This window comes from Hyalella azteca, unplaced genomic scaffold, assembly GCF_000764305.2.
Source record: "Hyalella azteca isolate HAZT.00-mixed unplaced genomic scaffold, Hazt_2.0.2 contig2483, whole genome shotgun sequence".
Taxonomy (NCBI): domain Eukaryota; kingdom Metazoa; phylum Arthropoda; class Malacostraca; order Amphipoda; family Hyalellidae; genus Hyalella; species Hyalella azteca.
In genome coordinates, this window is record NW_025932756.1 from 162,037 (window position 1) to 186,988 (window position 24,952).

At 36.6% G+C, this 24,952-nt stretch overlaps 1 protein-coding gene and 1 non-coding gene across 2 annotated transcripts; both read left to right on the forward strand.

Moving 5' to 3' along the window:
* The first annotated feature begins 1,306 nt into the window (after positions 1–1,306).
* On the forward strand, positions 1,307–1,408 carry LOC125179538. The gene has a single exon (XR_007157299.1). It is a non-coding gene; the product is annotated as a U6atac minor spliceosomal RNA (small nuclear RNA).
* A 2,557-nt stretch (positions 1,409–3,965) lies between these two features.
* On the forward strand, positions 3,966–24,711 carry LOC108671287 (serine/threonine-protein phosphatase 2A catalytic subunit beta isoform). The gene is made up of 5 exons (XM_018158793.2): positions 3,966–4,167; positions 21,700–21,909; positions 22,125–22,388; positions 22,593–22,873; positions 23,082–24,711. The coding sequence occupies exons 1-5, from the start codon at positions 4,066–4,068 to the stop codon at positions 23,152–23,154; spliced, it is 930 nt and encodes a 309-aa protein (XP_018014282.1). The 5' UTR covers positions 3,966–4,065; the 3' UTR covers positions 23,155–24,711.
* Positions 24,712–24,952: the final 241 nt, after the last annotated feature.

Genomic DNA, 24,952 nt, shown 5'->3' on the forward strand with positions numbered 1-24,952 from the left:
AACTGGTTGATAAATGAGTACCTGTACCTGGCTTGTCCAGGGTGTTGTGTAAAGCAATAAAATGGTTCTGGCAGACTGGCGGGTCAGCGAGCCAGTGATGGTCATAGAACTACCAGTTGCACCACCGGCCACCCACCAAGTCACAAGTGCCTGGAAAAACTGACCTCCCTCCTAGGCTCCTCCCTAGTAGGCTAGTCGCCACTCAAAGCCTCAAAGGATGGGAAATTTCAATACCAACATACATACTATCTCTAAAAAAATTTTTTTTATGAGCATAACTGCCATAAACTTTAAAAAATAATAATATTCCGATGAAAGTTGATTACTTACATAATTTTTACATGCAGTTTCTAAGTTCTGATAAGTGATAACTATGGTAATAAATGAACCATTTATGCTTGTTGGTTGTTGCAAAAAAGAGTTGGTGAAATTAAGAAGATGGCTAAGACTAAGAGCCATGGCGGCATGGCCTATGCTATTGCTGGGCCCCTGGGGCCCTTCACCCTTGGGCAGAGTAAAAACTTGGGAACAGTTCTGCACAGTGCCGCACTTATTTCAGTCCATTTCAATGCTAAATTATAACTATTACGTCACGACACATATGTCGCCACTCAGCACTCAGAAGTTGCTCTACATACCTCACTCTCACTGCTTGTCAATAAAAACCATATAGTTATAGTAATGGTCAGAATTACGATTTGTAGGGCACTAGGGCTCAAATACCGCTCAATAGCCGCCTAAATTGCCACATAATGTGCCGATACAGAAAGCTTTTCCTACAGTAAGCAAGTGAGCATAACCGTAACGTAAACCTTGCAATCAAATAACTCGGGAGAGACTGTAGCAATCGTGGAAATATTGCGAGCTTATAAACAGTAGAGAGTGACGGAGGTGCCATGCTCGTGACTTCTTCCGGAATACAATGTTTCCTTTATGTTAACTGGCTGACCTACTAAGTTATTGGTTGATCCGGCTCATACCATCTACTGCATCTAGCATCGGAAGTTTGTTCCATCATGAAAATACTTATAGTAGATTCTAATTCAACTTATATTCCCGCTACGCCGCGATGAGCGGGCATTTTTGGCATAAATGATTACGTTTCTTTTATGGTAATGCTAAGAGATAGCTCTAATGCGTTAGGTCAATGGTCAAGTCATTTATACTCAAATACACTTTCGCTTGTCTGTTTACATCAGCGTTCTTTGCGCCCACACAGACGGCCGCCGGCAGCCTGCAGTTGGACTCTTGAACCCCGAGAGCTTCCCGCGCTTATTTTTAATCAAACTTGGCAATAAGGAGATCAAACTTGTAAGAAAGGAGAGAAGGTTAGCACTCCCCTTGACAAGGATGGACAACACATATACCGTCATGGCACAGTCGCTCTGCGGCATCATGACAATTTTTTGGGCAGGGTGGCCCAGTGGTTAAAAGTTCAGAGTACCAAGATATTGGCGCAGAGAGGCGCGGGTTCGATCCCAGCTCTGTGCGCCAGTTTCTGGTCAGAATCGGCAAGGAGGCCGGGCGGTTAAAAGCATAGCAGAATTATTGTAGCAGCGAGTTGCGAGTTCGAGACCGCAAAATGCTGCGAATGTTCTGCGATGTTAAGAATCGGCGACAGGCCCACGGCCTAATAAACGCCGAAACCGCTATTATTATTATTATTATTAATAATGTACAAGATATATCATGGCAGGGTGGCCCAGTGGTTAAAGTTCTTAGTACCAAGACTGGCGCAGAGAGGCGCGGGTTCGATCCCAGCTTTGTGCGCCAGTTTCTGGTCAAACTCGGCCAGGAGGCCGGGCGGTTAAGCACAGCAGAATTTGGAGCACTGATTTGCGCGTTCGAGACCTCAACAAGCTGTGAATTTTCTACGATGTTAAGAATCGGCGCAGGCCTACGGCCTATTAAACGCTTTAACCGCTATTACATTTAATAATAATGATAATAATATTGAAATAATAATATTATTATTATCATTATTATTATTATTATTATTATTATTATTATTATTATTATTATTATTATTATTATTATTACTATTATTATTATGATATTTCAAGCCAATCACAATATACCATGCGCAAAATTCATGTAAGCTTGGACAAAAATTTAGTGCGTGAACAGCATGCTACGGGCCCATCATAGTACAGTGGAAGGAAGCCTGACTTAGGATAGGAACTTGATCCCTGCAGGACCTCGGCTCATACATCAGTTTGTTTGTAGTACAAACATATTTTTCCTTAAAAAAATGGAGAAGGCTACCATTCATGTCGGGCCTCCACAGAGGTTACCTTTATTACGTAGATGCTGAACTTACAATAGGATAAAAATATTTTTATTGGCCATAAGGTCAATTGCGTTGCATTATGTATATTTAACTGCTAATTCATCAATCAACCTCTGATAACGACGGTTGTTTCTTGGATCGATAGACGAACGTAGTTGCTGGGAGTGGAGAGGTGAAGCCATCCATGGTTGAACTAGTTCAACTATGGCTGAAGCGATGTCGGTGATTCGAGCTGGTGAATATAAGAAGAGGTGGTGGGGTGGTAGCCTATGCAAGGACACCAGAGCGCACTACCTAGCCCTCCTACAGACAACGAATGACTTATGAGCTTTTCTCTGTCAATACCCTCGCTCAACCGAAACACTCATAACTCCTATAATACTGAACAGATTTGCTTGAATTTTGGAATATAAGTAGTTATTATCGATACGCTGCGGTAGGAATAATTACAGATTTTTAGATAAATTAGTTTTCAATTAAATGTAATAAACGTATTTTTTGACCGACCGAAACACTCATAACTCCTACAATACTGAACGGATTGGCCTGAATTTTGGAATATAAGTAGTTATTATTGATACGCTGCGGCAGGAATTATTACAGATTTTTGGATAAATTAGTTTTCAATTAAAACTAATAAACGTATTTTTTGATCGACCGAAACACTCATAACTCCTACAATACTGAACGGATTTGCTTGAATTTTGGAATACAAGTACTTATAATTGATACGCTGCGGTTGGAATTATTACAGATTTTTACGTGACTTATTATTGGGTTAGGTTAGATTAGGTTAGGTTAGGTTAGGAAATAATTCATGCAAAAATCTGTAATAATTCCTACCGCAGCGTATTAATTATAAGTACTTGTATTCCAAAATTCAAGCAAATCCGTTCAGTATTGTAGGAGTTATGAGTGTTTCGGTCGATCAAAAAATACGTTTATTAGTTTTAATTGAAAACTAATTTATCCAAAAATCTATAATAATTCCTACCGCAGCGTATCGATAATAACTACTTATATTCCAAAATTCAAGCAAATCTGTTCAGTATTGTAGGAGTTATGAGTGTTTCATTTGAGCCTGTAGTTAGGTTTTGCGTTTGAGTCCGCAGGCGAGTCCGCTGGCGAGTCCGTAGAATTGTCGATCGAGTCATCTACGTTCTGTGTCGTTTTAATTAGAAATCATTCCTGTAAAAGTTTTTGTGAATAATCATCGATGCGTTGCGCGAAAATAATTCCGAAGGTACAAATGAAATAGATATGCCGAAAATAATTGCGAGATTGGTTTTAGATTGAGGGAATGAGAAGTGTTTAACTGACCAGAAGATATTATAAAACAAAACATGGATAAGTTATTCTAACAGATCTCAATGGGATTATATAAAGTGGATTGGAACGCAATTATTTGAATTACGGTGTTTGAACAGCGCTCTGACACTTTTGAACCGCCAGGACCCTTTTGGGATGAATTTTCATTCGCACATATGCTCGTTTTACTATTTTACCTCTCGGACAATTTTAAAATCTCAGATGATGCTGTGAGTTTAAACTTTTTCAACATTAATGTACTCTGAAAAATTAGCAGTGGCACTAAAAAATGATCCTAATTATAAATATTTTGTATTTTTCCCTTTAAAGTTGGTAACTCTGACTCTGACGTCATTGGTGAGAGCGGCCATGTTTTTATTGGGAGATTCCGAGTGAGTGTCAGGCGAAGACTTTCGCTCTTCAGTATTTGCTTGTGTTGTTTGGTTAATTAGGGATTACGTTTAATAATGGAAGAAAAAACACAAATAAAAGAACTTGATCAATGGATTGAACAGTTAATGGAATGTAAACAGTTAGGGGAAAATCAAGTGAAAACCTTGTGTGAAAAGGTGAGTCAGATGAGATAGGAATACCTAGAGTCGACGATAACCAAACGTAGACTTCTACAGTTCTACTTTGATTAATCATTATGTTCCAAATTTGCTTTGCTGAAAAACGATCTTTTTACTCACGAGCAGAAATTATATGTCTGATAGGCTAAGTCAATGATCTTGAACTGCAAATAGAATGTTGTTGAATCAACGGCTTTGTTTGTATGAAATGATGACTTATGTTCTGAGTTCTGTTCTAAATAGGTATTTTGGAGTCAAGCATGTTGGGAAAAGTTGCTAGGGTAAACGCGGTATATTCCGACATCATAGGTAATTCCGTCACTTCTCTAGTTTTTCCTTTATATTAAGCTTTGTTTTAGTTCCATGCGTTCATTGATGGTTGAAATGGTGACGTCATACATTTGCGTGTTGAAATACTGCAAAAACCCTAGGTCTTGGCCATCTAGCGGGCATAGTGGCAAAGCAGAGAGGTTTTTAGACTCTCCCTCAAGTTCATTTCTGAGTCCTATAAGTAGACCAGTAAAGTATCCTGGATACCAGCATCATCATACTTAAAAAATTGATATAAATCTTGAGTAAATGAGGAAATTGAAGCTGAACTGATTCTAAAAAAGCTCTGGTTTGCCACTATGCTAGCGGGAAAATATTGAGATCCAAAGAGAGACAATGCATGCCACGTGGTGAGATCATCGAAAAATGTGTCAAATTTGACAGTTGACATCAGTGTGGAATTCTAGAGGGATATTAAATTAACCAGTACACATAGAATATTGGAAAGCAGGACCTGAAAGGTTGGAAAGTCCAGGAACTTTCCACTTCCAGTCCATTTTATTATATACATTATACATATCCTATCAGACGGAATATAGGGATTTGGTAGGTTTCCATTCTAAAGGCTTTTTAATAAATATGGCAACATTTTGTGACGTTTCATCGTTGCTGACACGTAGTGAAGTGTTTTGAGAGTCATGTGAAGGCAACAGAACTTACGTAACGCATACGGTTTTTTTTATAGTTTTTCATTTCTCGATGCGTCCTTAAAGTGTCGGAATATACCGCGTTTACCCTAAACAATGCTTTATTGAAGATAGCTATTACTTTTTGTGCCAATCAGGAATTGGTTCCCAGGGCCAGGATGGAATTCTAAAAGTGATGGTTATTTTTGATTCACCTCCGCCACTTTTAGTTAAGATAGGGTGAAGTGGTACTGGTAAACACACCATATTCCGACACTTCGAGGATGCAGCAAGTAATGAATGGCTATAAAAACATCACCATATGCGGCAGTATATAATACATAGTGGCAAAGCAGACAGTTTTTTAGACTCTCCTTCAAGTTCAATTTCAACTTTTTCAAGTCCTATAAGTAGACCAGAAAAGTATCATGGATACCAGCAGCAGGGTGACAATCTAATTTTTTCCCTAGTGTTTGTTTAGACCCGCTCACAAAATAAATTGTACCTACGTTCATATTTTTCTTTCAATTTCCTGGGGCCTAATATGATAGTTTGTTGCTCACAAATAACAGTTCATAACTTCATTTTTTCAATCTTTACCCTTTTACTTTAAAAATCTATTGTCACATACCAAAAAGCATAATGTAAACACAATGGTTCACTGCAATCACTTAGCTCGCACTGCAGCCACTCCTGTCCGCGTCACTTCTAAACAATAAATGCAAAAAGGAACATCAACACTAATTTGCGGACTTTGATTCAGCTGCTTAAATAAAAAAAAAGGAAAATAAATATTTTTGAAAGACAACATTGCTCATTTATTAGTAATTTATAACAAAAAGATAGGCTTCTAATCATGAAATTTTTCCCTATTTGTCTCACTAATTCAATTCTTTTGCGATTGTGATTAAATTTTTGGTCAAGTCATTTCAGAAGTGAATCTCATTTAACCAGCATTTCCAACTCAATATTATGTTTTAAAGAAAAGTAAAAATAGATTTTATTTTATAAGAAATAATGTTGTCAACTCGCACTGTAAAATATGTATGACTTCTATATGGCTGTCAGCTGCATTTAAACGTCAACGAGCTCTGTGCAACACGTCCGTCTCTGACAAATTTACGGCCAGACTTGCGGCCGGTGTCAAAATTCAGTGAGCATGGATTATCTCCCAAAGCCATGAATGTAGCTTGATGAAATTGGTACGCGTATTCATTAGGACCTAATGGTCATGTTTAGCTTGTGAAAATATTTTGAATTTTACCTTCATCCGTAAGTTATATGACAACACGTGCCAAAATTTGCAGTGAGCATGACATTTCCTCTAAACTACTGTACAGATTTGATTATAGAAACTTGACCTCCCAACGGTGATGTTTAGCGTGTAGAAATTTTTTCGATTTCACCTTCATTTGCAAGTTATACAGATATATCGAGAAATCACCAGCATTTCTCAGGGCGATTTTCAACCTTGCATTGGCCATAAGCCGTATACGTAAAGCCGTATAACTCGCAAACAAAGGCAGAATAAAAAACCATCACAAGCTAAACATCATTGTTAGGAGTTTAGGTATTCATATACGATCAAAGTTGTGTTCAAATCTGTTTGGTATTTTAGAAGAAATTTTGTGCTCACTGCAAATTTAAGAATGTATTGCTGTTTAAATCAGGAATGAGACTGGAAAAACTCGCAAACAAAGGCAAAATCTGGAAAATTGTCATTGCAGGAGCTAAACATCACCATTAGGTCCTAATGAATATGTGTATGAAGTTTCATCAGATATTCCATGCTTACTGAATATAGACACAGGCTGCAAGTCCGGCTGTAAATTTGTCTGAGACCGTGATACGTATGTGCAACTTCCATCGATCAAACATCATTTAATCTATACTTGGCAAACTTGATCTAGACCATATATTATGAAATCCTTTCAGTGCATATGTGAGATTATATTCCAAAACCAAACACTTCATGAACACATTAGGGTCGAATTTTTAGAAAGAATTTCTTTAATGGTTTTTCTCAGCTAGTTTTCCAGTCTAAACCCTGGTTTAGAACGCTATGTTAGGTGTGCGTGAACTTGGCCTTAAGTGCGATGCATAGGAATTAAGCAACGAAAAAAATTCTGACATTGCTCACAGGAGCGTAATGTTACTGAGCAACTTCTCCCTAAATGCGCTCAGGTTTGGTTTAGATTTGCCAAAGTTATGCATGAAAAACCTGCTAGAAATTAGCACATAGTGCGCTAGTTAAAATCGAAGTGGACAAAAAAATTCTAACAACACTCGCATATGCGTATTGTTGATGAAAAGATTTGTTTTAAATTTTATCAAGACTGCTTTTATTTTGCATGGTAGGCCTGCTCTAAAAAGCCTTCAAAAATTAATTTCAAATAGTGTCCAAGCTGCACACCAATACCACTGACCAAACGTGAGGGTGCGTCTGCTCTGACCCTGACATTGCAATATTATTGCAGGCGCAAAAAGATGAACACAATTTCAACTAATTTAATATAAATATATCATTCCATTCCATCTCCATTACAATGAATACTAGAACAACAACCCTAATTTTCCCATTTGGCAATTAACTAAAGGAAAACTTCCCCTGAGATGGTACAATGCAGAGCTGCCCGCAGAACCCTGGGAGACTTTAGCCCCACATCCAGTGTCACTGAGATAGTAGCCAGACTTGAGCTGGAAAAGCTTGATCTAAGGAGAACGGCAGACAAAGCACGCACGCTGTACAAAATGCTGCATTGCCTAGTCGCTTTCCAACCTCCTTCAGGATTGTGCCAATCAGTCACACACGCAACAAGGGCACCAAGAGAAGTTGCAGGTCCCACGCAGCAGAACTGACGTCCACCTCGGCCATCAGAATATGGAACTCCCTGAGTGCCGACATCGTGGCAGCAACATCGCTACCTGCCTTCCAGTCAGCTATACAAGGCTGGTTGAGGGTGGACTATAACTGAAAATTTTTAATCGCCTTTTATTTTAATACGTTCTCAAATGATGTTACATGTTCTCAACATATAAAAACTTTCTCCAAGGCCCTCATGTGCGTGCGCGCAACCGTTGGTGCCATTTTTCTTCGATTATGGAGCATCCATCATATTCTTATGAATGAATGAATGGGACTGCCAAATTAATGTCATTCATTTAAATTTAAATAAATATGACCTGCTATGTTAAAGTATATAGGCAGCCAGATTTAGTATAGTAATGAAATTGACAGGAATAAGTGCAAAATATTTATGAAAAGACCAAAAGAATATGTGATCAAAGGTATAACAGAGAATATCCGGGTAACGGAATAACAGAGAATATTTGATTAAAGGCATAACAGAGAATATGTGGGTAAAGGAATAAGAGAGAATATTTGAATGAAGGCATAACAGAGAATATGTGAGTAAGGGAATAGCTCGGACCATGTGTCAGGGAACAGAGAATGTGAGAGTAAAGGAATAACGGGGAATGTTGTGTTTATTAAGGGCACTGCAGAACATGTGAACAATGGAGGATGAGCGAATACGATAAAAATCGAGCGTTTGTGAACAAAGATATGATGAGAATTGTGCATAAAAAATTACAGTAAATATATGATAATTATGATGACAGTGTGTAATGAATCTGTTAACCCATTATCATTATATAATATGCTGAAAAAACGAATTTGCTTGACAGCATATTTTTGGATAGACAATATTATAGATAATGCTTGAATGAATACCTAAGCTATTCTTGGAAGTTGGAGTATGTTTCTATGCTGAATCAATGTATATAACGTTCAAATTAATTTGTGAATAAAATTCTGAAACGACATTTTTTAAAGCTGTTTGCATCTCTACGCAGATCATGCAGAAGCTCCACTGCCACGCTGCAAGAGAATAAAAAAGGAGCTGGCTCAGCCTCCTGAGGCAAACCATTCTTACCTAAACAATGTTGACGTTTTCGTAAAATTGTCGATAACAGTTATGAAAAACACAAATTCTTAGCTCATCGTAAAGGGTAAGAAATTTTCTATCAGATAATTTTTTCCATTGGTTCTTGGAGCGAGAAATTGTGTTATTTTTCTGTCATTTAGAGAAGCAGGTCGTAAATCTTGTTCAGAAACGTTCAGAATTAACTGATTCTAAAGCCTTCAAAACTTGAAGTTCAAAGCTGGCGAACGTGTACATGCGCAGCGAATGTGTACGTGCGAGCAAACGTGTACGTGCGCAGCATGTCTTGTCCACAGGGCTAGCTGCAGCTCTGCTAATGGTGTGTACATGGGCGTAAGCGATTCAGTCTCAGTGCACATCGTGCTCTGGTTGGGTGAGTATCTAGGTGTTAAACCTCTCTCAAGCCGCATTCGATGAAGATTAGTTGACGTGCGTCAGCCCTCCGAACGTCAGTAATCAGAATCGTTCTTGGTCTGACAAAATGTTGAAAGTGATAAGATTATCTATTTTATTTAATGTTGTTGATAAGACTATCGTCATTTAAAATTAGCGTTCAAAAATTTTTGCGAAAGAGCATAGGTTTAATTCTTGTTCAGAAAACCTTTGTTGACCCCAAAATAAAAAGACGTTCTCCTTTGTCACTATGACCAGCAGTCCAGCATCATCATACATAAGATATTGGCTTAAATCTTTAGTAAATGAGAAAATTAAAAATGAACTGATTCTAAAAAATCACTGGTTTGCCACTATGAATTATAATATATAGGGTAAACGCGGTATATTCCGTCACATTAAGGATGCATCGAGAAATGAAAAACTATAAAAAATAACTGTATACGTTAGGGTAAATGCGGTATATTCCGACATCGTGGGTAATTCCGTCACCTCTCTAGTTTTTCCTTTATATTAAGCTTTGTTTTAGTTCCATGCGTTCGTTGATGGTTGAAATGGTGATGTCATGCATTTGCGCGTCAAACTACTGCCAAAACACTAGGTCTTGGCCATCTAGCGGGAAAATATTGAGATCCAAAGAGACAATGCACGCTACCCAGTGAGATCATCAAAAAATGTGTCAAATTTGACAGTTGACCTTGCTCTACCAAATAGTGAATAACTGTTTGTATAGGAAGAATATTATGGTTTGAGACTTTTAAATACGTCTGTGAATATATTAGGAATCCTTTAAGTATACTTGTATTAGCTGATTTAAAGTGGTAAATAAATTAATAGATGATAAAGTTGAAAAATGGATTTAGACACATGAAAACTAATTCTGTCTCAACTTGAATTGGACACAGACAGATCATTCCAAGCTGTACACAAAAATTAAAATTTGCTTAATTAAAAGCTTAATAGTTTTTAATTAAAAGCGTAATAAAGTAGTGTTCAATATTCATTAGTGTTCTAATTCAAAGCTGTGTTGTATTCCAATACAGCTCACACAGCGAATGAAATTCGAACACGTGGATGACGGCATTACGTATCAGTCGAATTTGAAGCGCGGACAGAATACGCCTCACCACGTGCCAAATATTGCCACACACAGTGTCGGAATATGGGATTTGGTAGGTTTGCATTCTAAAGGCTTTTAAATAAATATGGCAACATTTTGTGACGTTTCATCGTTGCTGTCGCGTAGCACGTTGCTGGCGCGTAGATGTTCTCACTAGTTGACTTGGACTTTTGCTCTGCGGATCTTAACATTTTCCTGCTAGACCTAGTGTTTTGCGGAAATCTGGCGCGCAATTGTATGACGTCACTATTTTAACTATCTACGCATGTGTGGAACCAAGACCAAGCTTAATATAAAGGAAAAAGTTGAAGGGTGTCAGAATTATCTACAGTGTCGGAATATGGTGCGTTTACCCTACAACATAAGATTTCAAAAACACTAAATAATAGTTCATTAGCAATTTTTCTCCAAGTTGAACACGAGAAATTAACATTCATGAATTACTAACAAATCAAGTCATCAATTGGAGTTTAACGTGATGCACACCATAGAAGCAATTTAAGGGAGCAAACTCACATTGTTGCTTATTTAATGAAAGCATGCGTGCAACTGAATTAGATCAGGATTCAGGTTGCCAATGCAGCAGAGCATGGTACCATTCTATAGCAAATGTTAAAGAATATGAGCTTCTGGGAAATTGAAGTGTTCTGTCATAACTGGAATGCCACATGTTGCCAAACCTTCCCCCACAAATTCCAGTCAACCACTGTGGCATAGTGGCAGAGCAGAGAGTTTTTTTATACTCTCCTTCAAGTTCAATTTTCAGTGATATAAGTAGATCAGCAAAGTATCATGGATGCCAGTATTATCCTAAAAAGAAATTGGTTTAAATCTTGAGTAAATGAAGAAATTAAAACTGAACTGATTCTAAAATCTTTGTTGCCACCATGCACTGCAGGCTGTTGTCAGTCGGCACACCACGGGAGAAATAATGTCCAGCGCTGATTGGATGCGGCTTCATGCCTAGCGCTAATTGGTTGAAGTTTTAAAGAAGTCTGTCCAATGAGATGGCTAGCATTGAGCAGTCCAATGTAGAAAATACCAAGTGCTCCAAAGCGTTACAATGGATCTACAGCTTATCCAAAGCAAAAGAATTATCAATTGATTTCCTGTGAATGTAATGTGTAATAAATGCTCATGAACTGTATTAATTGCCCGATTTAAAAATAAAGAATATCACTTATTAACATTGTTAATATCACTTATCTCATTGATATGTGTGAAATCAATTATAGGAGATCCGAAAATGCAATTAATATTAACAGGAAGAAAGTTAAGAAGCATGCCTTTGGCTACCTAAATCAAGCTAGTGGTGGCCAGCAGCCAATACTCCAACTTCATGTAGTCCAATAGTTTGTAGAACCATAAATAGATTTCTTTGTACATAATTGAATCAATATAAATTGATTACAACTAAAAAGTATACAGCAATCCCTTGATTAGCACGGTTTTGAATACCGTGGTTTTGATTAACGCGGAAAAAAAAATTGCAACCTACCCTTAATCTACGCCAGTGGTTCCCAAACTTTTTCAGGCTAGCGCCCCCTTTGGCCCCCTAGTGAATTTCTAGCGCCCCCCACAGACATACGCCATTTTCTTGAAATTTAGTACGCTGAAATTTTAAAAGATAAAGGTTAAACACAAATATGTATTTCACCACTAGAACCCCATTTAGTGAACCAATATGTTTTCCAGCTGTTTTAACTGTTCCCGCACTAGAAACCTAGGATGTCTCGGGCGAATTTACGGCCGGACTCGTGGCCGGTCTCACGACCAATCTCCAAATTCAATTATCAAGAAAATATCTCCAAAACAAATGAATGCAGCTCTACTAAACTTGGAACACGCATTCATCAGAACCTAACGGTGATGTTTAGGTTGTAATTTTTATTTAAATTTCACCTTCATTCGTGAGTTGCGCGTATATTGCGAAACAGGCCAAAATTCGCATTGATCAAAGAATTTCTTCCAAACTATTGAACAGATTTGAACGAAATTTTGAATATACATTCCTAACTACCAAGCGGTGATTTTTTAGCTTATAATTTTTTTCGGTTTTACCTTTGTTTGCGAGTTTTTTTTTCATTTCACCGTCATTCTTGATTTCACACTTCCTTATATTCGGCCTGTATTGCCGGGTAATTTGTCGCTTAAATTCGCGGCGATCAAGAAATTTCTTCTAAAATACAGAACAGATTTCAACGAAACTTTGTATAAAAATACATAACCTCTAAACAGTGATGTTTAGCTCGTGACAATTTTTCCATTTTGCTTTCGTTTGCAAGATATACAGATATAATAGGAACGACCAGCTTTTCTACCGGTCGATCGATGGCTTCTATAAATCAGAATCAGTATACGTATAGCCGTATAACTCGCAAACGAAGGCAAAAAGAAAAAATGTAGACATCACCGTTGCTGAGGTTTAGGTATTTCAATACTGAGTTTCGTTCAAATCTGTTCAGTAGTTAGGAAAAAATTTCTTGATTACTGCGAATTTAAGCACGAATTGCTGTTTAAATCACGAATGAAGGAGAAATGAAAAAAAAACTCGCGAACAAAGGCACAATCAAAAAAATTTTAGTTAGGACTGTAAATTCAAAATTTCGTTCGAATCTGTTCAGTAGTTTGGAAGAAATTACTTGATCACTGTGAATTTCGGCCCGTATTGGCATATAACTATGGCAAATACAAACGATGGCAAAGTTCAAACAATTTTCACAAGCAAAACATTACCGTTAGGTCCTAATGAATACGTGTACCAAGTTTCATCGACTTAAGTTCATTAGTTTGAGAGATATTCCTTGATCATTGAATTTGAAAATTTGCCGTGAGACCGGCCTCGAGTCCGGCCGTTAATTTGTCCGAGACGTAATTTTTTTCACAACGCATCATTTTCCCGCCTCTAGCCAGAGGTGTTACGTTCGTAACAAAAGTGTTACTTTTTTGCTTATTAGATCTTATGTTGTTACTTTTGTTATGACGTTTGGAAAAATTTGCCAAATGTTGTTACTTTATTAATTTCAGCCAATAATTCTTTAAATAAGGTCCCGTTCCGTAGGCACTCAAGCTGACTACAGAGTCGGTTTAACCGCGCCTTGTCTCGTTCATAACTCGAATGGTCGAGTTTGGCAACGTTCGCCGGTAAGTGCGCCATGCCGGTGCTCTAAGTTACTCGTTAGCCTTCAACTGGTCAAGATCGCTGCCATATCCACTGCTCATTTTACCACATTTTTCTTAGCTCGCTTTCGTGTCCGTCTGTGATGATCAAATCTTGCAATCGATATTTCACCAACTATCCCGCTAGCTAGCGCTCTGAAACTCTTAGGGAAGCTCAGCTACCGGTAACAATACAATAATCAATGATTTGTTGCACGTTTCCAGGCGTATTTTTACAGAACCTTTCTTTTTACAGCCACGCACCCAGATAAATACGGGAACAACAATGTATCCCCTCGAATACTATTTTCTTCAGAACTTTGAAAAGAATTTTCTTTTGTGCATTTGCGTGGCCAGCTGAAATGAAATGAATATTATGTGGATGGTTGACCTTTGTGCACTAGTTATAAACTCTAAAGGAACTCACAAGCTGGGTTTGGGAACCTTTAATGCACGTCATCCTCGAGAGGATATTCGTCTTTAGACTGCGTATATCAATGATACGCTTCGTATCATCGATACGTATGTCGAATCAAGTATATTGGCTCGCAACGTTTTTCATGTGTAGCAATGGACTAAAAAGGAGAAAATAAAATACTTAAAAAACTAAAAAGTAGAAAATAAAATGTATAAAAAAAATTTTTAAAGACCACGTTTTTCATGTGGACTCAAAAGTAGAAAATAATTTTTCGGCAGCTACTGATCTCTGTTTGCTTTCATTCTCTTGATCTTTTGTATTTCAGTTAAAATATTTTACATCTAAAACGAAAAATGTGGGGGTGCATATGTATTTAATTGTTTTATTGATTACTTGACATGATGAATATGATGGTTCATTGAACATTTGATGAGTGTATTGCTGATATAATTCGAAATAGTGGTTGAATTCAAAATTGAAATTAAGGCATGCCTAAATGAAGATGCGCCCCACGTTTTTCGTTTTAGATGTTGTAAAATATTTTAACTGAAATCAAGAGAATGAAAGCAAACAGAGATCAGTAGCTGCCAAAAAATTATTTTCTACTTTTGAGTCCACATGAAAAACGTGGTCTTTAAAAATTTTTTTTATACATTTTATTTATCAAACTACATAATTTTCCTTGATGAATTACCGTCATAATTATGGACAAAAACGGAAGAAATATAAATCTAAGGAGAGAAAGAAATCTAATACTACTGTGCAATTGAAATTCGATTCGTTTTTCAGTAAAAAATAAATGTTAATTCATTCGCATTTCTTTTATTTATTTCCCCTATTATTTAGAAAAAATATGATGAATTTTAGTGGAAAAAAAGTTATTATGTAACTTTGCTATTTTTGAGGATTCATTATAATTATTCCCATATATTCTTGAGTTTGATTAGCGCGGTTTTGCTTAACACGGTAAAACTCGGGGATTTATTAACCGCGTTAATCAAGGGATTGCTGTACTATGAAGAGGTAATGCCCAATTTGGGTATACTGTCAACCAGGGCTACTCGGGATGGGTGGGGTAACTCGGGACAGTCCTCTGACAATGACATGGTGTAAAACCAGTATGGAATTCTGTATAGGTAATATATTATCATGTTAACAAAAGAAAATGTATCGAAAAATTTACCACCTTACACCTTCCACCAAAGTGACAATTGATACTCAATTACTCATACTCTTACACTGAGCTTGTCAGAAACTGCGGGTGCGGACACCCGGACAGCTGCACTTCCTCTAACTCGCTTGCGTGTGGTTCGAAAACCGATGAAAAGTAGGCGACTCTTCCCTCCAATACATCACTAGTCGTGTATCCATATTGACAAATTTGTAATGAATATGTTCCAAAATAAAAAATAAAAATTACGTAAACTTTCGCAGAAAATTCTCACGATTTCACCAATACCAACAAAGTTCTCGAATCCACACGGAATGATGGGATAAACTGATAATCTTTCACGGCGTATGGCAACATTGTGTTGACTGTTGACATTAGACAAGACGGTGTCAGATGTAATTACTTTATTAAGTTTACTTCTTTGCAGTCATATTAAGAGACAAATCTTTAACAAACTAATACTTTGTATAATTTTAATTGTTGAGTGAAAGCTGCGCCTGCAGCCTTGCTGGCACGCAACAACAACATTTCCAAGTGAGTTAGCCTACCTTATAGAAACTTAGCATACCCATACGTGTTTTAAGCCTATAAGAAGTCCATTTTTTTGCCTGAAATAATGTTGTATCGAGAAACTGGTGTAGGTGTATCGGGAATAATATATGAACAGTCAATATTAGAATTCCATCCTGTGTAAAACTGTTTTAGTAGCAAAACTAATTGCAATATTGCAAAACTAAATATAGTGGCGTAAACGTCAACATTTTTCCTATCTATGTAGTATAAAGGAAGTTGAAAAATACTATATTTACTAGCTTTGAAAAATTCCTGAAAAAATGGTGAAAAACAATATTTTGAAAAGTTACTTCTGCTAAGGTCTGTAGATAAAAAAATATTTGCCATATTATAAAATTTTGCTTAGAAAAAAGTGGCAGACAAGTATCAGTATGAAAACTTTATTTGTGAAATTTACATACCCCAATCCAAAAAAATGGCGGCCATTTCTGCATGGCGGGGCTACTTGGGACACCCCCAAAAACGCATTTACAGTAGAACCTCAGTTAGCAAAGGCTCCAGTTAAGAAAGAAAATTGATTAAAAACAAAGAATATTGATTACATTTACCTCGCTCAGCAAAAAAAAATTTCACTTATTGAAAAATTAGTGCATCATTGGTCATCACAAAATTGTGCATAGAATGTCATTTATGGAATTGTGCACCAGGCATCATAGAATGAAGAGTAATTGATCTAAACTATGAGTTATTTCTCCAAAACATGCGTATTATGGTTGTCACTAAAACATTCCTTTCTGTTTCAGGTATGTTTTTCATGATCTTTTTTATAGTAAATTCACTCAACCCAATTAAAATGGTGTGAAATTACAAGCTGTCCTGTAAGCTTACAGATACAGAAAAAATGCTATAAGGCTGCTTATATGAAGCTTGCAGTGGACAAGGTTGTTGTAAATGCTCAAAGGCATGTTCATGGATATGGTAATATTGCATCAATAATATGGTGATATCACATCAATAATACAGTAATTAATGTTAATGGTAATATCACATCAATATAGGAAAAACAAGTAAAAATCACAGAAAATGTCATTTATTCTACCTCTACATCATCTACAATGAAAGAGGAGGACGTCAGAGTACTGTTAGTAATGGATGAGTACACTCTGCATGCTTCAAATGTTTTAAAATGAAGTTTTATTCCAAGTGTCCCGAGTAGCCCCGTTCGACAGGGCTACTTGGGACACTCTTTATTTTGCTTCTGGCACCTTACAAATAGCATATGGAATTTTTTTGGAAAAGCCATGTGATAGCCATTGCAAAGAGCTTTGAAATGAGCCTAAACTTGTTTATGAAATGTTTCATTTTAAGAAGTTATGAATGAAAACGTTCAAAATCGTTAAGTACTGGTACTAAATAGTACCGGTTGACGGTACTATTTAACAATACCAATTTTTTTAATACCAATTAATTCTTATTAAATTATTACAAACTTACATGCAACATAATGATTGAAAACATTTATCTGAATTCCAAAATATTGCCATATTGATGTTAAAATGTTATAAGGGGGCCTACTGTACTCAAGCAGGCCTCTGATAGCATTCTGATGATTTGCCATTTAATTTAGCCTTTTTCTTGGCCATTAGTCTATGAATATTTCCCGTTTGTATTTATGATGGCCGTGTGGACTTACAATGACGGTGTAGACTTAATTTTCAGCAAGCATTTTAAACCTTTAAAAATTGCAATTCAATGCATCCTCGGACATTGCTGCTCCCAATGTTGAGTCTGTAAAACATCACTTGGGCTCATGCATAATAAAATCTATTCACTGATGCATCTCTGAAAGGTATACAACCGGCAAATGTCTAATTACAAATACCTCTAGTAAAATTCTACTTGATTTCAACTTGTCTAATTAAGTTTTCATAAAATGTTTACTACTATACGCTGATGTCATATTGAATTATTGATATTATTGCAAATTATTAATTGTAAGGGGTACTGAATTCATATATTCATTCATACCCGTAGGGGAAGACTAACCCTGTTTTTCTGCTGATCATATTATGAGGTAGTACAAGATATTGGTAGTAGTTGGCTGTGCAAAGAAAGTACCAGAATATTCATTTCAAAACTCACGATGGGTAGGCGCTGAAGTAGGCAATCTTTGACAGTTTTATGGCAGGTCCCCAAATTCAGTGACCAACCAGGCATCTCAAAAAATTTGATACTGAAAAATATCATTCCTGAATATCATTATTCAATATCATTTCTGAAAATCATTCCTGAGTTATGTCTTTATGATGTTGTCTTCATCACAACATCAGTAAGTTACATCTAATTTGACATTAATTTCTTGCACAGATTGCAACGTTTTTTTTATTTCATGAGCTTGTTCAGCTTCTAATATTTAAAATTAATAACAGCTTTCTGAGCAGTCATATACTAGTTTAGATTTTTAATGAGTTTAATCAAAGGTGGCATAAAATTTTGACAGGACAAATTGTTGAAATTTGACTCCATGCCAGTAAATGTGTGAGAACAACCATAAATTATTTGAACTAAAGTTTATTCTCAAAGTTACATATGAACTTGGTTTCAAAGATGGGAATGTAATAATATGGTTATACAAACTCTTTCCATTATACTTTGATAAATAATCTATAGTATAGCTATAAATATTTGAATTCCTGCCAAAATTGAACCTAAGCCAAGAGAGAGGAACAAAAAGAATAAATCATCGTTTCCAGAAAATTCTAGCCTCAACCTGGTGCCTGATGGTCTGAGAGTGACTCATATCAAACTTAGTGTACAAGTGACATGTGACATGAGATGTGAAGGAGCCTCCGTCCGGTAGCGATCCAGGCTTTGTCTTTGCTGTGCTTTCATCGCTTTGTACAGTACTAAGTATCCACTCCATTGCAACTTGAGACTTGCACTGGCACTGGATTGCAGTACTATCTGCACTAAGTAATTTTTTTACTTAAGAATTTATTTGTGTTTTAAATGTTAGACTGTTAGTTCCTATAACTATAACTTTGTAATAAGCCTTTCGAATGAACCATGATGCATTTGAAAATCTTGGTATATGGTTTTTGGTATATTCATGCTACCGTCAAATAGATAATAGGGGACAGGCGGGGTAAATCAGGACAGTCGTCTCACATTTCATAGAAATGTTGTAGCAGCTAAACAAATCAAAATATTGCAGAACTAAAAATAGTGGCATGAAGTTCAACATTTTTAAGACACTTCTCTTTAAGGGGAGCATATCGGTCAAAATCAAGAATTTTGACTTCTCTGGTTTCTAGTCTCATCTTAAAGTTGACATTCTGACCTATCCAACGGTACAAAAACCATCTCTGTACATTGATTTGTGCTTTCACGACAGATCCCGAGGGGTGGGGCAGGATGGAATTCTAAAATTGACTGTTCATATAATATTCCCGATACATCTAGATCCCTTTTTTGGTCCAACAACGTTGTTTGAGGCAAAAAAATGAAATTTCTAAAAGGCCTAAAACACATATGGGTATGCTAAGTTTCTATAAGATAATCACTTCAAAGCTGCGTCCCTGCAGCTTTCACTCAACAATTAAAATTATAAAAAGTACCATCAAACAGGGTAAAAAGGGACAGTCCTCCAACATTTCAAAGAAATGTTTTAGCAGCTAAACTAATCAAAATATTGCAAAATTAAAAATAGTGGCGTAAAGTTCAACATTTTTAATATCTATGCAGCATAAAACAAGTTGAGAAATCATACATTTATTACCTCTAAAAAATCCCTGAAGAAAGTGTGAAAAGTGAGATTTGGGAAAAGTACCTCTGCTAAGGTCTGTAGCTGAGAAAATATTTGTTGTATTGAAAAATCTTACTTACATAAAAGTTTCACACTGGTGTTGGTTTAAAAACTGGATTGACAGAATGTGCATATCTCATTCCAAGAAAAAATGGCAGCCATTTCTGCAAAACAGGGTAATAAGAGACACCCCCTGGGGTAATAAGGCACACCCCTAAAACTGCATTTACTGTAGGGCCTTGGTTAGCAAAGGCTCCAGTTGATGGAAAAATCAATTAACAATAAAGATATTTGATTACATTTACCTTGCCCTGTGAAAAAAATTTCACTTAACAAAAAATTACTGCATCAGTCATTACAAAAATGTGCATAGAATGTCATAGATAGAATTGAGCACTGGGCAACAAAGAATGAAAATAATAACCCAAATTATGATTTGTTTCTCCAAAAAATGATGGTTGTCACTAAAATATTCCTTCCTGTTTCAGGTATGTTTTTAACAATCTTTTTTGTTATAGTAAAATCACTCGACTCGATTAAAAGTATGCAAAATTACAAGCCATCCTGTAAGCTTACAGATACAGAAGAAATACTATATAGATACTGATATGAAGCTTGCAGTAGACAAGGTTGTTGTCAATGCTCAATGGCATGCCCATGGATATGCAAATATCACATCAATAATACAATAATATGGGAATGTATGGATAAGGTAATATTATATCAATAAAGAAAATACAAGTAAAAATCACAGAAAATGCCATTTATTCTACATTTACATCTTCTACAAAGGAATAAGAAGACTTCAGAGTACTGTTAGTAATGGATGAGTACACTCTGCATGATTCAAATGTTTTGAAATTGAGTTTTAAATAAGTGTCCCTTATTACCACATTCCCAGATTGATTTGTGATCCTTTTATGTTAAGTCTAGCACCTTGCAAATGGCATATGGAATTTTTTTGGAGACCCCATATGATAGCCCTTGAAAAGATCTTTAAAATGAGCCCAAACTCATTTATGAAATGTTTCATGGTAAAAAGTTATTACCAAAAAAGGCTCAAAACTGTCCTTTATTACCCCGTTTGACGGTATACATATCTTCTATGTAAAATATATATTTAAAGGAGTATTTCACTAATAATATTTAACTTTATAAGTATCATGGGTATTTTGGAAACATGAATGACAAGATTTGGATGTCGAAATTAAATTAATTGTCAAACTTAGGCTCTGCAGGGCTAACCTGCTAGTTGTGCATAAAAACTAATAATGTGGTTGGGCCAGAAAATCTTTGTCACTAGAAGAGGCTGTTTGGCTCGTGGACAATGTTAATGAAAGTTCACTATTTTGAGTCATTAATGCGGACTTCTTAGAGTCTGCAAGACAATGCTAAGATAGTCTTATTGTTATTAAAATCCCTTTTGTTTAGGTATACTCTCAACTTCGAAACTTAACCTCAAAATTTTCGAGAACTGCTTTTTCTTTTGAAGAACATGACCTTTACTTTTGCAATAATTGGGTATCTGTTGAAAAAATATGTATATAACCAATTAACACTGTATTATGGGAACTGACATGGCTTTAAATTTTTATTAAACCTTAGTTTATGTTGGAGATAATGCTAGGCATTTTCTACCAACTTTTCACTCTTTAGCATGACTTGAAATATACCCACTACATTATCACTGTGCTTTGAGATACTGAGATGAAAATAAAAACAAAGTGCATAATTAATAACCTTTATCAAATATAGCTGGCTATTTACTATGCCTAAATGTATATTGCATGCAAAATTCTTGGCTAATTTATCATTATTTCTATTTGTGTATTTTGTGGTTCATTTAAACTAGAGCCTATTCTGCATAATAGGTCTGACTCTGGTCAATTCAACTGTGTGTTAAATTGTTGATGAAGAATGATTAAATTAATCAAATTCACATTCAACTGTGTGTTAAATTGGTGATGAAGTATGAAGAAGTATACACATGAGTATGTGATTTCATAGCTCATTTTGATAACGTGTTTACAAACTTTCATTTCTATTTCAGGCTAAGGAAGTGCTAGCAAAAGAAGGCAATGTTCAGGAGGTCAAGAGCCCAGTCACAGTGTGTGGTGATGTCCATGGTCAGTTCCATGATCTCATGGAACTCTTCAAGATTGGTGGTCGTTCCCCTGACACCAACTATCTCTTTATGGGAGACTATGTTGACAGAGGCTACTACTCTGTTGAGACTGTCACCTTACTAGTCACACTCAAGGTACTTTTATAATATAAACGTACTCATATGGTCATTCAAAATATCTGCAAGATGTTATGATTTGTTTACATTATCACTCAACTTTTTTTACTCCAAGCATACTTTGCAGTGTCATAAGCAAGTGGATTTACAGTGGTTGACATTAGGTAAAACGTTTTTGATGGCTATTGTTTGTTGTTTTTCATTTATGATGATAAATATAACATTCTCTGCAGGTACGCTTCCGTGAAAGAATAACAATTTTGCGAGGAAACCACGAGTCACGTCAGATCACTCAGGTCTATGGTTTCTACGATGAATGCCTGCGCAAGTATGGCAATGCAAATGTGTGGAAGTACTTCACTGATCTTTTTGACTACCTTCCCCTTACTGCACTTGTTGATGGACAAATTTTCTGCCTACACGGCGGCTTATCACCATCCATTGACACTCTGGACCACATCAGGGCGCTAGACAGGCTGCAGGAGGTGCCACATGAGGCGAGTCATAGTTGGTATTTATTTTGTATGAATATTTTGTTTACCAATCCATCTTCAAAATCCTAGTACACTAACGTTTAAATGAAATTGTGATCAATGAACAAATTTTTCATCATTTGTGTGCAGTTTTTGTTTTATAGTGACACTGTACAATAATTTATTGACAACTTTTTGCTCTGATATAATTTGAATACCTCGTTACAGGGCCCTATGTGTGATCTTCTGTGGTCTGACCCTGATGATCGTGGTGGCTGGGGCATCTCCCCTCGAGGTGCTGGCTATACATTTGGCCAGGACATCAGTGAAACTTTCAACCACTCCAATGGTCTGACGCTTGTGTCGCGAGCTCACCAGCTTGTCATGGAGGGCTATAATTGGTGTCATGAACGTAACGTCGTCACCATCTTCTCGGCCCCAAACTACTGCTACAGATGCGGCAACCAAGCGGCCATCATGGAACTTGATGACTCTCTCAAATATTCATTGTGAGTTATGCAACCACTGGTAAAGGATAATTACTTTTTAGAATTGTTTTTAAGTTGTAAACTTTTGAAAGCTCCTACTTATCACTAGTACTTGAGCTTCACCACGAGTCCACTCATTTCAAAGCTATTTTCATCACATATATCACTTGATGCTAGGTGACATTGGAATGTCGTGACATCCTTGTAATGATTCCCACTTTTGTTCCAGCTTGCAGTTCGATCCAGCTCCCCGGAGGGGCGAGCCTCACGTCACTCGGCGCACTCCGGATTACTTCCTCTAAATTCGACAACCATTCTCCTTCATGCCTCCATTGGCAGTCTAGTAGCAAACGCGTTTGTCACCAACATCACATTACAGATGCTTTTATCGACGATATTTGCTACGTGCTTGTTTGCTCTGTATTGCTAGATGTTTCTTGGACGTTGCTGTCAGCATGTCATCAGCTACACGATATTGTGAAAAAATGAAGCCATTTGCGTCAATCAACGCCGGAACGTGTCTCATATTTAGGATAGTCTTTCGTGAAACCCTAATATTTCCCTTCGTAGTCTCTCCTAAGTAGTTGACAGTTTTTCTGTAGGAAGCTCATTGTGCGCGGACGATATTTGTTGATTTTTTCATACGTATCTTATTCTCATGTGTCAATGAGCTTGGTTAGCTTTTTGATTTACATTTGCATGACGCCTGAAATAACGCGCCTGATAAAAATTCTTCATTGTGGGTATTTTTTACTAATTCCAAATTGGTAACAAATATTTGGTGCATTTATGTTGCAAGTTTTTTTCTTTTGGGGGGGGGCAGCACTGCACTGCAGCATTTTTTAGGACAAGTACCTCGAGTTTTTGAAGAAGGTTCTACAACTTTATGCGTCGTGATACTGTCCAAGGGTCCTGATGCAGTGTCATTGGGCGAACATTATTTTCGAAGCATTTGGGTTTAAGGAAATGAGCATTATTCGACGCAGGCGCAACAAGACGATTCTGTCTAGTAAAATTATTAAATTGCTGTAGTGAATGTCCCACCGGGTTCAGGGATTGCCTCTGTCCTTTAATGGTCTACTCGTGTTGATGATTTATATGCGTTTGTAGTAGTTAATAAAAATTCTTATCCCATGTCACGACCGACTTCATTTGATGTTTGAAGAATTTGATTCTTCTGATGCGATCTGGGTGTTGAATCGCAATTAAATTGTTTTCGTTCACAGGATTTTAATTCGAGTAAAAGGATCGCCTATTTTATTTAGGTAGGCAATATAGACCTAGTTCTTCCCGTGTCAACGCTTGAAATTTCATGTAATTAATGTTTGTAAAGTGATATGTATGCGGCTGTAAGGTTCCAGTTCAAATCATTTCCTTTTCAGTTCGCAAACTTTGGGTAAGACAAGATCATGATGCGTTGGTAATTACTTGGGTAATAAATGTCAGGTTGCTCTACGTGGCTGCCTTAAATGTAATAGTTTGGATTGTCTGACAGCAGGTTTGATAATCACTGTTAACAGAAGATAATTTAGATCGTTCAACTAACTGTGGCTAAGTTATGTTTATATACTTGATTTTCATACGAATTAATACGGCTCTGTTAAATTGCTTACACGAATTTTTGCTGTGGCATAAGTTTTAGTGACTTGTTCACCACCATGAATATGGATGGATAATTATGAAGCAGGCACTAGGCTGAGCCGTATATTCGTCACGTTGATCATTTACCTTCGAATGAGTGAGAAGTGAACTGTATTCATGTAAATGTCTAATGAATAACGTATTAAAAAACAACTTTGCTTCGCTATTGGATATGTTTCGGATTTTTTTTTTTTCAAATAAACCATATAATCACTAAATGAGTTTCTTTGTCTGCGATGTTTTTGAGAGTGCCCTGGAATATCGAATACCGTATCACATTGAATGTCAGTTGTATTTTGCGGTATCATAATAGTTCTATGAATATTGCAGTTGGCCAGTTCCTGCAGCTGTATCCAGCCTGACTCACTTTTCATGACACTCCTTTTCAGGGTCATCACGCTCCAAATCCTCTAATTTTAACACCTCGACCGCCAGACTGACCTAGTCTAGAACCGACCA

Bases quoted from the DNA above. Each gene is read 5' to 3' on its own strand.
- LOC108671287 (XM_018158793.2), top strand. From the start codon at position 4,066: ATGGAAGAAAAAACACAAATAAAAGAACTTGATCAATGGATTGAACAG. The intron at 4,168-21,699 runs GTGAGTCAGATG...TTTCTATTTCAG, and splicing joins TGAAAACCTTGTGTGAAAAG to GCTAAGGAAGTGCTAGCAAA. The intron at 21,910-22,124 runs GTACTTTTATAA...CATTCTCTGCAG, and splicing joins CCTTACTAGTCACACTCAAG to GTACGCTTCCGTGAAAGAAT.